At 43.0% G+C, this 13,473-nt stretch overlaps 1 protein-coding gene across 2 annotated transcripts in view; it reads right to left on the reverse strand.

Annotated features, from left to right (window-relative positions):
* TOLLIP (toll interacting protein) overlaps positions 1-13,473 on the reverse strand; it is a 58,176-nt gene that overhangs the window by 34,581 nt on the left and 10,122 nt on the right. For both annotated transcript variants that reach the window (XM_073347201.1, XM_073347200.1), the window contains exon 2: positions 3,140-3,289. In XM_073347201.1, coding sequence (XP_073203302.1) covers positions 3,140-3,289 — 150 coding nt within the window. The remainder of the gene's footprint in view (positions 1-3,139; positions 3,290-13,473) is intronic.

Genomic DNA, 13,473 nt, shown 5'->3' on the forward strand with positions numbered 1-13,473 from the left:
AGTGTACTGTTAAGTCATTCCCCTTTGAAATTTTTACATATTACAAATGTATATACAAATGTATATGGACAGTGTCTGGAATGAAGGCAATGAAAGTCTGACTAGAAGAAGCAAGTCTTGGGACTTCAGTATTCTTACACATTAATAGCAGAGTCTCTGACACTAATTCCTCTTTAGTTCTGGCTCAATGACAATATGACTCTTTAAAGGCTTTTAAAAAAAAAGCCACAAAAACCCACAAGTAACAAGGGAACAAATTAGCAAAATATATCACATTACTTCTTAACTGAATGACGTGCACAGAAGATTTTTCTCTGTGAAGCAGCAAAATATTTTAAGATTCCAATAATGTCAATGTTTTGTCTGATAATAGTCCAAACTTCTTGTACCTCGTCATCTCTGGCCTCTTGGGCCCTTGCCTTACTTCACTTCAGTCTGTCCAAAAGGCTGTACCAAAAATAATTTACCTTTTCTATCAGTTAGAATGTACCCAGACCCTTCTGAAATTCTTTTAACTGCTCCCTTTAACCTTCTGTATCAAATATAAGGACTCTCCCTTCACTTCCAAAGCCGTGCACAACGTAGCTCACATCTACTTCTCCAATATATTCTTTTATCATCATTTCTTAGCCAGAAGCCAACTATTGTTTCATAAGTCAAGTTATACTGGGAGCTTGGCTTCCAAATATCCCCACCCCTAAACAGAAAGTTTACTTAACCAACACTAGATAGCAAGATAATGGTCGAATGAAGCGAATGCAGAAGTTTCAATCTCTAGGAAAGTTTAGAAGGCTAAGATGATACAGTAGTTTTGCAAAAGAAAAGGAGTACTTGTGGCACCTTAGAGACTAACCAATTTATTTGAGCATAAGCTTGCTACAAAGCCCGTTGCCAACTGTGCCCACATATCTATTCAGGGAACACCATCACAGTTTGACCAACGTACATGGCAGAGTGGCACTGCTGGCACATGATGGCATATATCACATTGGTGGATGTGCAGGTGAACGAGCCTCTGATAGCATGGCTGATGTTATTAGGCCCTGTGATGGTGTCCCCTGAATAGATATGTGGGCACAGTTGGCAATGGGCTTTGTTGCAAGGATAGGTTCCTGGGTTAGTGGTTCTGTTGTGTGGTATGCGGTTGCTGGTGAGTATTTGCTTCAGGTTGGGGGCTGTCTGTAGGCAAGGACTGGCCTGTCTCCCAAGATTTGTGAGTGTGTTGGGTCATCCTTCAGGATAGGTTGTAGATCCTTAATAATGCATTGGAGGGGTTTTAGTTGGGGGCTGAAGGTGACGGCTAGTGGCGTTCTGTTATTTTCTTTGTTAGGCCTGTCCTGTAGTAGGTGACTTCTGGGAACTCTTCTGGCTCTATCAATCTGTTTCTTCACTTCAGCAGGTGGGTATTGTAGTTGTAAGAATGCTTGATAGAGATCTTGTAGGTGTTTGTCTCTGTCTGAGGGGTTGGAGCAAACGTGGTTGTATCGCAGAGCTTGACTGTAGACGATGGATCGTGTGGTGTGGTCAGGGTGAAACCTGGAGGCATGTAGGTAGGAATAGCGGTCAGTGGGGAGACAAATCTTGGGAGACAGGCCAGTCCTTGCCTACAGACAGCCCCCCAACCTGAAGCAAATACTCACCAGCAACCGCATACCACACAACAGAACCACTAACCCAAGAACCTATCCTTGCAACAAAGCCCGTTGCCAACTGTGCCCACATATCTATTCAGGGAACACCATCACAGGGCCTAATCACATCAGCCACACTATCAGAGGCTCGTTCACCTGCACATCCACCAATGTGATATATGCCATCATGTGCCAGCAATGCCCCTCTGCCAGGTACATTTGTCAAACTGGACAGTCTCTACGTAAAAGAATAAATGGACACAAATCAGATGTCAAGAATTATAACATTCACAAACCAGTCGGAGAACACTTCAGTCTCTCCGGTCACGCGATTACAGGCATGAAAGTTGCTATATTACAACAAAAAAACTTCAAATCCAGACTCCAGCGAGAAACTGTTGAATTGGAATTCATTTGCAAATTAGATACAATTAACTTAGGCTTGAATAGAGACTGGGAGTGGCTAAGTCATTATGCAAGGTAACCTATTTCCCCTTCCCCCCCCCCCCCAGAGGTTCTTGTTAAACCCTGGATTTGTGCTGGAAGTGGCCCACCTTGATTATCATACACTTTGTAAGGAGAGTGATCACTTTTGATAACCTATTACCAGCAGGAGAGTGGGGTAGGGAGAGAGGAAACCTTTTGTAGTGGTAAACACCCATTTTTTCATGGTTTGTATGTATACAAACATCTTCTGTATTTTCCATAGTATGCATCCGATGAAGTGAGCTGTAGCTCACGAAAGCTTATGCTCAAATTGGTTAGTCTCTAAGGTGCCACAAGTACTCCTTTTCTTTTTGAGAATACAGACTAACACAGCTGTTACTCTGAAACTAGTAGTTATCCAGGGACTGTCCCTGGAGCACCAAAACTTCTCACTTTGAACATTAAAACATTTAAAACAATACAATAAGAATCGGAGAGGTATTGTACTGATATAGTACTATATTCTTTTTTTAATCTATATCTATATATAAAAAAAATAGAATCAGACACATAGGCCTGGAAGGGATCATCTACTTCAGCCCCAACTGCACTAAGGAAGGACCAATATTATAAACTGCAGTTGCAGTCATACAGTATCTTATTTTACACCCGCATAACTGATCTTATTCCAGGATGAAAAAAGCTTCTGCCCACAAGTTATTTTAACAAAAGATGTTACGGAAGCTGCTGCTCCTGATGGTTTAGTAACCCAATGACAAAGCACACGTCCACTCAATTACTGTACGTGGCCAAAATAGTAAATACTGACAAGAAATTTTAAATAGGAAAACTGTAGTACTGTGCATTACAGTTAATGCTGTGCAATTAGTATGTAAACACTGCTAGGAACTGTGTGTACAGGTCCTATTTCATAATGAGAGACCAATACACAGAGCCACTTAGTGGAAAATATGCTATCCAATTAGTGTAGCAACTTCAATTTCAGCATCAGATCTCAGGTGGCCACGGGTGGAAGATGTAGCAGATTAACAAATGTATTAGAAGAGAGCTACAAATTATACCTGTACTACAGTGATGCTGAGTCTGCCTACTGTGCCCATCGGTCCTCCATACTGTAACTGTTGAGCTGCCTGTGCATCCAATTGGATCTGCTGCTGCTGCTGTGTTGGGGTGATACGTAGGAAATCCTGAGGAAGCTCACCAATATACACCTGTAGAACAAACAAATCAGATTCTAATTTATAGCTCATTTCCACTGGTAAAAGGTTCTGTAACAAGAAATGGAGGAAGGAGAACTTAAAGAAATGGCCACCAAGTCACTTCAGCACGATTTTGTTCTAATTTTGGTGGCATGAACAAAGTGGTAAATTTGCATGAGCTATGCTTAGGAGAAACCTATAATGGCATTATGATGCAGGTCTTTGGATATCAGTGCTGAGTTATGAAGGGTGCGGGTAATATTTTTATTTAAATCACATCACACATTTTAAAAGTTTGATTTTAAATTACACTTGAAAGATAGGTGCTACGGTAATACAAACAACAAACAGTATTCCCTAAGAGCCCTAGTCCTGGACTAGGTCACCATTATACTAGCTGCTGCACAAACTCAGAACAAAAAAAAATAAATAAATAGTGTCTGCCCTGATAAGCTTACGATCTAAATAAGAGACGAGACAACCAATGGATACAGACAGATGGGGGAAGTACAAGGAAAGAAGACAATATTGACCAGCACGATAAGCAGTGGTGACTACACACCATCAGCCTACTCATTGCCAAGTTTTTTTGTAGCCATCTTGGCAAAGGAGATGTTTGAGGTGAGATTTAAAGGTGGATAATGAGAGAGTTTTGTGGATATTTAGTTTGTGGATGAGATTACCCAGAGATAAGATGTAGAGGGAGAAGAGAAGGGGACCAAGAACAAAGCCCTGTGGAACCCCCACAGAAAGCAAGTGGAAGGGGAGATGAGAAGTGTCTTTCAAAGGACACACAATGCAGGAACAATTAGAGGTTGGAGAAGAACCAGGAGATTACAGATTCACAGAAGCCAAAAGGGGACAAGATTTCAAGTAGTCCATGGCGGACTGTCAGAGATGAACGACTCATCAAAGAGGATGAGAAATGGAGCTGATTCTGAGCTTTAGCTAGGACAGTGTCAGAGACATGCACGGGGCAGAAGTCAGATTGGAGAGGGGCTAGGACGAAACTGGAAGAGATGAACTCCAAACAGCAATTGTACAGTATGTTCATTGACCTTAGAGATGAAAGAGACAAGGGGCAGTAGTTGAAAAGACAAGTGGGGTCATTGGTGGATTTTAAGATGGAAGAGACTATAGCATGTTTGTATTGTAAGGGGAAAGAATCAGAGGACAGCAGGAGATTTAGGCCAGATCTACACCACAGACCTATACCGGACATTCCTGAGTGACAGTTATACCGGGCTAACCAAATTAAGCATCGGTTTTAATTTTTGGAGGGACTGGAGGGGAGGGGGATATTTTCATTTTTAATATCAAGTCCCAGCTCAGAGAAAGTTGTGCCAAAATTATAAACTCTCAGAACATGAGGATCAAGTTAAACACATTAACAGATTCTTGACTAAAGTTACATTATCCCACTTGTGTCAATTAGCCCACTAAGCAAACGGAGCAACTTAAAAAGTGAATAGAAATGGGTAAAACAGCCTCTATCAGTCTACAAAGGCAAAATATTTGTATATTTATAATATGAATTGTGCACTAAATAAAAGACCCTGAATCTATTTTAAAACTTTCTATACACACTGCTCCATTTTCTACAGAACATTACAGATCCCGACAAAGGTGACACTCAGAAGTATCCCACAAAAATGAGGAACGTCATCATTCTTGCAAATGCTTATCTACAAGATCTTATTGGAGAAAATTATAACATCTGTAAGCTACAGTTTGAGAATTACAAGCTTTCTTAAGATATAGCTGCTATAGCTCGTAGATACTATGAAAAGTAATTTGGCAAGAGCCGACGCTCCTAAACAAGACTGTCAGGATCACAGCAACAGTAGGGGCAGCAGGGTCAGGACTGAAATGTATTGAAAAAGCTAGGGGTAAGGAAGACTACATGAATGTCCATCTACATGTTGCCAATTTAAGTTAAGAATTGCAGAATGCAAACATGGTATTTAAGATCTCCTGTAAAAACATCTCAGTTGCCAGTGTTCATTGATAAAATGTGATCACGGACAGTGTTTGTTTCAATTAATAAACCTAATACCATCAACATTGTTTTCTGCCAGGCCCAAACTCAAAACTAACCAAAAAACTGCCCTGTGTCTTGTATTGTAGAAGCTTTGAATATTTAGTTTCTGTGAATTTATTCAGATCTTTTAAGGCCCAGAAGTGACAGTTACTTCTTGGCTGAATTAGTCCTGAAATATGCAAAGAATAATGGTGTACTTCAAATACTTGTTTAGTCAGCTTCAATGTAAGAGTAGATAATCCATTTTAAACATTTATATAATTGCTATTTGACCCTTAACAATATGAAAGTTCACATCCTAGTTCCAGAGTCAGTTTTTCTAGTACCAAGAGCCTATATCAAAATGTAGAATATGTAAAGCACCATGAATGAAGCCCACGCTTCACTTTGTCACAAATATTTTTAGCAAAAGTCATGGACAGGTCACAGGTAATAAACAAAAATTCACAGAAACCCATGACCTGTCCCTGACTTTCATAAAAATATCCCTGACAAAAGGGGTAGGCAGGTTCAGCACCCACTGCTGCTGGGGCTCCCCGGTCCCTCACTGCTGCGGGTGTGGGAGCTACAGGGTCCCCTCGCCCCCACTGCGGCAGCTGGGCAGCTCTAAGGGGTCCAAGAGCTGCCCAGCCGGCAGGCAGTGGGGACTCCAGCCTTGGCGGGCATGGGACCCTGCAGCTGCCCAGACACAGAATCCTGTGTCCACCAGCCCCCCGCTGTGGTTGGGCAGCTGCAGGGTCCCCCCCTATCAGTGTTGGGGCTGGCAGCTGCGGGTGTGGGTCTGACTGGGAGCTCTAGCTCTGGGGCAAAAAGTGTCACGGAGGTCAATGGAAGTCACTGGATTCTGTGACTTCCATGACATAATAATAACCTTAACCATGAACTGTAACAGCCCGTGAGCACACACATGGGGAAAGGTACTAACCCTTTAAAAAACAGGCTGGAGCCTACAGCTGCAGGCTAGGGATAACAGTAACAGGAAGCAGAACAAGGATGAGAAGTAGTGGGTGGCAGTTGCTCCCGAGGCATCTGGATACAAGTCTAACCTGATTCAGAGACTTAGGTGTGGACTGTCAGTATGGGACTATATCTGGGGCCTGAAGCCTTATAAAGATACATAGCATCTGGTTAGTGGGTGTCTGCTTCTCCTTGCCCCTGGGCTGTTCAATTGCAATCTACTGCTGCTCCACTTGAGCAAGTTATAGGTGGGGCACACCTGCAGTGTCACGCCAAGCCAAAAGGGGTTGCTCAGGTCCTGACCACACCTTTAAGTAGCCCTATTTTTTTAAAATAAAAAGATTTCTATATCAGCAATCCCTCTGTGATGGGTTGCATCACAGAAACCCCCTTGGGGTTGCCAACTGATGTGCCAAGACTACTTCTGCCCTTGCTTTCCCTGCCCTCCCAGCTTGGGACTTCAGTGCCCTGCCTGGTTTGAGCCAGACCTGCTAGCCTGCTGCAAACCCAGACTCAGGTCTGAACTATGTCCCCTAACAGCTGTAGGCTTAATTGAAAGCAGCTTAAGAAGCGTTCCTGTCTTTAACACTCAGATGCTCAACTCCCAATGGGATCCAAACCCCAAATAAATCCGTTTTACCCTGTATAAAGCTTATACAGAGTAAATTCATAAATTGTTCACCCTCTATAACACTGATAGAGAGATATGCACAGCTGTTTGCCCCCCACGTATTAATATACTCTGGGTTAATAAGTAAAAAGTGATTTCATTAAATACCGAAAGTAGGATGTAAGTGGTTCCAAGTAGTAACAGACAGAAAAAAGTAAATTACCAACCAAAATAAAATAGAACACGCAAGTCTATGTCTAATACAGTAAGAAAACTGAATACAGATAAAAACCTCACCCTCAGAGGAATTCCAGTAAGCTTCCTTTTACAGACTAGTCTCCTTCTAGTCTGGGTCCAGCAATCCCTCACACCCCCTGTAGTTACTGTCCTTTGTTCCAGTTTCTTTCAGGTATCCTTGGGGGTGGAGAGGCTCTCTCTTGAGCCAGCTGAAGACCAAATGGAGGTGTCTCCCAGGGGTTTAAATAGACTCTCTCTTGTGGGTGGAGACCCCCTCCTCTGCAAAGTCCAGCTCCAAGATGGAGTTTTGGAGTCCCATGGGCAAGTCACATGTCCATGCATGACTCAGTTTTTACAAGCAACAGCCATTGTCCACATGCTACCTTGAATGTCCTCATGTAGACTTCTTATGTGGATTGGAGCCTTCCAAGCGTTAAGTGCTTCTTGATTGGGCACTTAATTCCCTTCTAAAGAAGCTGACCAAATGCCTTACTAAGGCTATTTAAAACCAAACAAGTATACTGCCAATATTCATAACTTCGAATACAAGAATGACACATGCATGCAAATAGGATGAATATATTCAGTAGATCATAACCTTTACATAGATGTGTTACATGGCATATGTCATATATACAGTCAAACATTAACATAAAGCCTTATGGGGTGCACCGTCACACCCTCGATTCGAGGATCATCTCTGTGACAGATTTACATATGGGTCCTGAGATGACTCAGGAGTCCAATCCTGGAACCACATCAGTTTTCTTGAGATACTAAAAAGACTCACAGAAAGTGTGTTTCCTCTGACCATGGTTGAGTTGAGAGTATGACGACTTGTTTTGGGAGGCAAGAGTCTGGCATCCGCACACAATGTCCAACCCAACAGAGTTGCTGCATGAGAATCATTGTTTCAATGCTGGTGACATTGTCTTCAGGGAGGATGCTGGAATTAGTGCAACAATCTTCCCACCTGATGCAAAGGATATTCCGGAGGCATCGTGGGTGGTACCTCTCCAGACTCTTGAGGTGCTGTCAATAGGCCACCCAGGTTTCGTATCCATAAAGGAGTGTAGGAAAACAGGGTTCAGAAGGAAGAGTTACATTTTGAGGTATCTGTGCCACGACCATTGTTTTTAAAGATGACTTGCAGAGAAATAACTTCACCACAGCATTCAGTGACCCTGTACAGTCTAAGGAGGCATTTCACTATTAAGTTTGTCAAATGCCCCTAAGGGTACATCTAAGCTACAATCTACAGCTCAAGTAGGCATACCCACACTAGCCTTAATCTAGCTAGTACACTAAAAACAGCGTGGAGACAAAGCATTGTGGACTGGCAATGGAGTATGCATCCACGTTCCCCAGGCAGGCTTGTGAAACCAATGCTGAAGCTTGTGATGCTTACTGTGTAGACATACCTTCATGGTCTCTAAGTGCTTCCTACTTGCTCTGTACCTGGGAGCTATTATTTTGGGCCCTGCAATGGAAGCAATAGTCCAAATGCTTTCCTGAAGAGTGGGCCCCAATAAAGGCGACAAACTATTGTCCCTGGAATTCTTTCCCTCTCCAATGCCAAATACACAAATATTTTAGCTGGCTGAAAACAAACAAATGCAGTGAAAACCCTCCTAGAAGGGGGTGAAACAAAATCTGAAGTTAAAATCATTGTTCAAAAAGAAAAAAACAATCAGCCTAAAAAAACCACAAGCTAACATCAACTCAACGCTTTCCTGCTGAAAGGTGAGTTGCAACCAAAAAAACCACACCCACACACAAAAACAACCAACTCATAGCTCAGACAGGATTATTCACCTCCTGGTATTGAGAAGGCTTACTTCAATCCCACTACAAAACAAAACAGCAAATTTACAGTCTCCGAGAAACGTGTTTGTTGGTGTGGAATGAAACTTTCCGCACTGTCCAGACCTTCCATTTCTAGCAATCCCCCTTGACGCATGACCAGAAAGGGTTAGGCATCCCACAGGATAAATGACTCAAATTCAACCCTTCAAGACATGGGAGAGATAATGTTTGTGTATTTACATATATATTGGTAGACAACAATGTAATCAAACAGTCCCTGTCTATACTGTATTCTGTTAATTCAGAGAGCAAAAGGACATCTTAACATTTAAATGAACTGTAAACATAGGATATCACTGTATTCATCTCTTGGAAATGTATAGCAATTTAACAGGCAATTGCCTTATGTTAATCTGTATGGATAATCACCAGTGATGCCTAGAAAATGGGCGCACTTCAAGGTCCCCAGGAGTGCCTATTATTCGCCTAAGGATTCTGACCTGTCAAGGAAGGCCTGAAGTTGTATAAAAAATGGCTTGGGTCCTGCTCCTGTCATATCAGATCTGCTTGAGGCTTCATGCAGGGAAAGCCTAAGCCATAAGGCCTGAGATCCCAGTCCTGACTGGACCATTCTCTATATAAACACTGGACTGTAACCTATGAACTATTTCTGAAAGAACTCTTTGCCTCTACAAAGCTCACCATCTCTGCTATGAATCTGAACCTCAAGAATTGTGCTCGTGTCTGTATGTATACTGATCTCTTAACCAATTCTCCTTCTTTTTTTAAAACATTTTAGTTAACAAGAATTGGCTGTAAGCGTGTATTTGGGTAAGATATGGAATATTCATTAACGTGTCTGATCCTTTGGGATTGGTAGAACATTTTTTATATGATGAATAAGATTTTTATTAATCCTCCTATTCTTCTTAGGTGTCTAGGTGGAGGCCTGAGGCTGGGTTACTTTAAGGGAACTGTGTTGTTGGCTTCTGGGTAACCAGTAAGTTATTACAAGAAGCTCTTTTGTGCTGATTTGGTAAATCTAAGTATTGGAATATCCACCAGTTTGGGGGATTGTCTGCCCCATTCTTTGCAGTTCACCCTAATTGAGTAACCTCAGTTGGCTCCCCTGGGACACCTGTCACACCCCCACCAGCCAATTTCCTTCTCCTTAAGTATGTTCCAGAACCTCCAACAAACTCCAGCTGTACTAGACTTGAAGGGTCCAAGCCCATGTTAAGCTGGGACTAGGACTGAGCCCTATTGCTTTCCTGTGCGCACTCAAGTCCCAGAAGTCCTCCGGATGTATTCCAGACTTCCTTACAGCAATTTCCTTAGTCCTCTCTATGCTGACAATTTGTGTTGCAGTCTATTGCATTCTGTTGCTAACGGAAGCCACACCTCTCTCTGCCAACAGGAGCTGCTCGGATCACTGTTAACCCACTGTCTGCTAAACGCTGGTTTCCAAGCACACTACCAGAAAGCCTGCAAGGTTTTCAATGGAGACTGATAAGAAGCTTTTTGCAAAGAAAACGGCTTCCTGATCACAAGAGCGGAACCAAATTTTGGTGCCCAGGCATCCCTGCACAGGCAGTCCCAAGGGCAGCCACTTGGTCCCTGCTCTGCTCTCTGGTGCCCCTTGGCCTGCCTGGGGCTGCATGCTCTGTCAGGACAGTGAGTAGGAGCCAACCCAAATAACTTCCCACAGCTTCCTGCTGCTCCTGCTCCTCCTTGCTTCTGTGCAGAGTTTGCCTAGAACAGGGAGCAAAGCTGACTGGCAGGAGGAAGCTCATGGCTGCCAGGATGTTGGGGGGGTCATCCCTCTCCCGGCCACACTGAGCTGGGAGTTCTGCTACTCCCCTTCCCTGCAGGGCAACCGCTCCGGTGCCACTCTGCTCTCTGTTCCTGGGCCCCATCTACCCTCCTTGGGGCTAGGGTTACCACCTTTGAAATGCAAAAAGGCACCCCCCTGCCACAAGACAAGCCCCCCCCCCCACAACCTCAAGGCAACTCCACAACCCCCCCCCTCAACAGCCACTTATAGTATCTAAAGAGATAACACATATAGATAAGACTGATAACATCTCATTCTCCTCACTCTTGCTTGACTCAAACCCTCTCTTTTACATATGTGCAGTGCACTTGACTGTTGGTGAGCATACAGCTGCTGTATTTTCAACAATTTTGATCTCTTAAACTGCAGAAGTGGGAACACTGCAGCATCTTTGCCTGGATACAGAAATTTTTAACAGTGTATCCTGATAATGCAAATCTTTAAACCCACATAAAAAAACAGCAGATTAAATTATTTTTCTGGCAACTGGTGAATTCGTACAAAAAAATGGGCAGGCCGGGCAAATATTGGCCAGGTGGTAACCCTAACTTGAGGTTACATGCACTGTGAGGACAGTGAGTGGGAGTCCGTCCCAAAACTCCCCCCTCCCCCACCTCCTGGGGATTCCTTATCCCTGCTTCTGCCAGTGCAGCAGCTGCAGGGATAAAGGATCCCTGGGGGTACCGGGGGATGCACTTGACTGCTTTGCAGCCAGCAGCAGCCAGATTGGGTCTGGGTGTTTCCTCCGAAACCTACAATTTATGTCATTCTTCAAAACAAAGAAAAAATAAATTAAAAAACAACCAAAACAAAAAACACCTTCATTGATCATTTTAAAAATTACAAATTGCAAAGTTTCATTTTAATAGTTTGATGGCCCTGGAGACAGACATTCTAATTATCTCCAGAGCAGGTGCACATGGGTATTTTCCTGGCGATGTGACTCAGCCTTGATATGGAGAACCCATTTCTCAGATTGGATGGTAGTTCGGTATAAAGCCTTCTCAAATTGCAGTCATTCTACTCAAACAGCCACCAAAAGAGCTAATTATGCATCTTATGTACTCATGTGCTCCTTATGGGCACCTGAGTTCCATCAATGGCACTGTCACAGTTAGGAAACAGGGTGGGCAGGAGAGTTTTCCCACAGTGCAACACAGTCATAGGGCTAAAGTTTAGACACTGAGGAGTTGGGGGCTTAGGAACTCCGGACAGAATTACTTGGACTCAGGTCTGTGCACTGCAGTGTGGATATCAGAACCCTAGGTTTGAGCACAGGTCAGAAAATCCTTAACCTAGGTTTCAAATGCAATGTAGATGCTCAAGCTCAAGCTGACTCAAGTCCCACTAACCCTAGGCTTGAGGTATGTCTACGCAGCAATGTAAGAGGGAATTGAATCCATACCACTCTGTCCTATGCACTCGAAACTTCCCTACTATACCACCACTAGTGCCAAATGGCTTGCCAGTCAACTTTCCTGGTCAGCAAGCCCTAACAAGGGCTCCAGCTAGCCCCACAGAAATATATAGGGCTGTCATACTAAAGCTACTAGTACAGAACTAATATGATTACAGTTCCTTTAAAGAAAGAGATTTGCCTTATCCTATGTCATGTATAAGTCTACTTTTATTAACATTAGCCTGATTTTAGAAAGCAAGACATACACTGCAGGTAAATTAGCAATAATCCATATTTACTATTCAGACATGGTAACAAACAAATATTCTTAACGCTCAAACACCAATGTAAAATCTGTTCCCATTACTCACCTCTCAGTCCAGCTTTCAATATAAAACATAAGAACGGCCATACTGGGTCAGACCAAAGGTCCACCTAGCCCAGTATCCTGTCTTCCAACAGTGGCCAGTGCCAGGTGCCCCAGAGGCAAGGAACAGAACAGATAATCATCAAGTGATCCATCCCCTGTCACCCATTCCCAGTTTCTGGCAAACAGAGGCTAGGGACACCATCCCTGTCCATCCTGGCTTAATAGCCATTGATGTACCTATCGTCCATGAACTTACCTACTTCTTTTTTGAATCCTGTCATAGTCTTGGCCTTCACAACATCCTCTGGCAAGGAGTTCCATAGGCTGACTGTGCATTGTGTGAAAAAATATTTGTTTGTTTTAAATCTGCTGCCTATTAATTTCATTTGGTGACTCCTAGTTCTTGTGTTATGAACTAGGAGACCACCACCTTTGAAAATACCCAGCTGTACAGTCCAAAAAATTTCTCCCATCACTATGCAACAGGGAAAGATGGAATTTATCATAAATCATTAGATCAAGCTAGCTCTTTGGTTTTAAGGTGGGGTTAATATAAACGGATTCCATTAAAAAGGAGTCAGTGCTACAGGGCGCGAACTGAAAATCTTTCACCACAACTCAGATTAGTCTCTATGTAACATGACAGTTGCCCTCAGTGCCAGCTCATCAAGCCAGATATATTTTTTTATTATTTCATATTTCCTAGCAACTAGAACAAGCTACCAAAGAAACTGAAGACCTATAGCCTTAAAATATTCTGGCTGATGTAGAAAAACTGCACTAGTGCTGGGTTTCACCTGTTCTCAATTTGCAGTAAGTACTGTTTTAGGCCAGATCAGGATCTGGAACTTTTGCCTCTACAGAAAAGTCAGGAGTATGTGTGTGATTTTTTGTAACATTTCTATGCTGGCAAAAGCCCTAGTGTAGACTCAGTATAAGAGT

This window comes from Lepidochelys kempii, chromosome 6 (genome assembly GCF_965140285.1).
Source record: "Lepidochelys kempii isolate rLepKem1 chromosome 6, rLepKem1.hap1, whole genome shotgun sequence".
In the NCBI taxonomy this organism is placed as follows: domain Eukaryota; kingdom Metazoa; phylum Chordata; order Testudines; family Cheloniidae; genus Lepidochelys; species Lepidochelys kempii.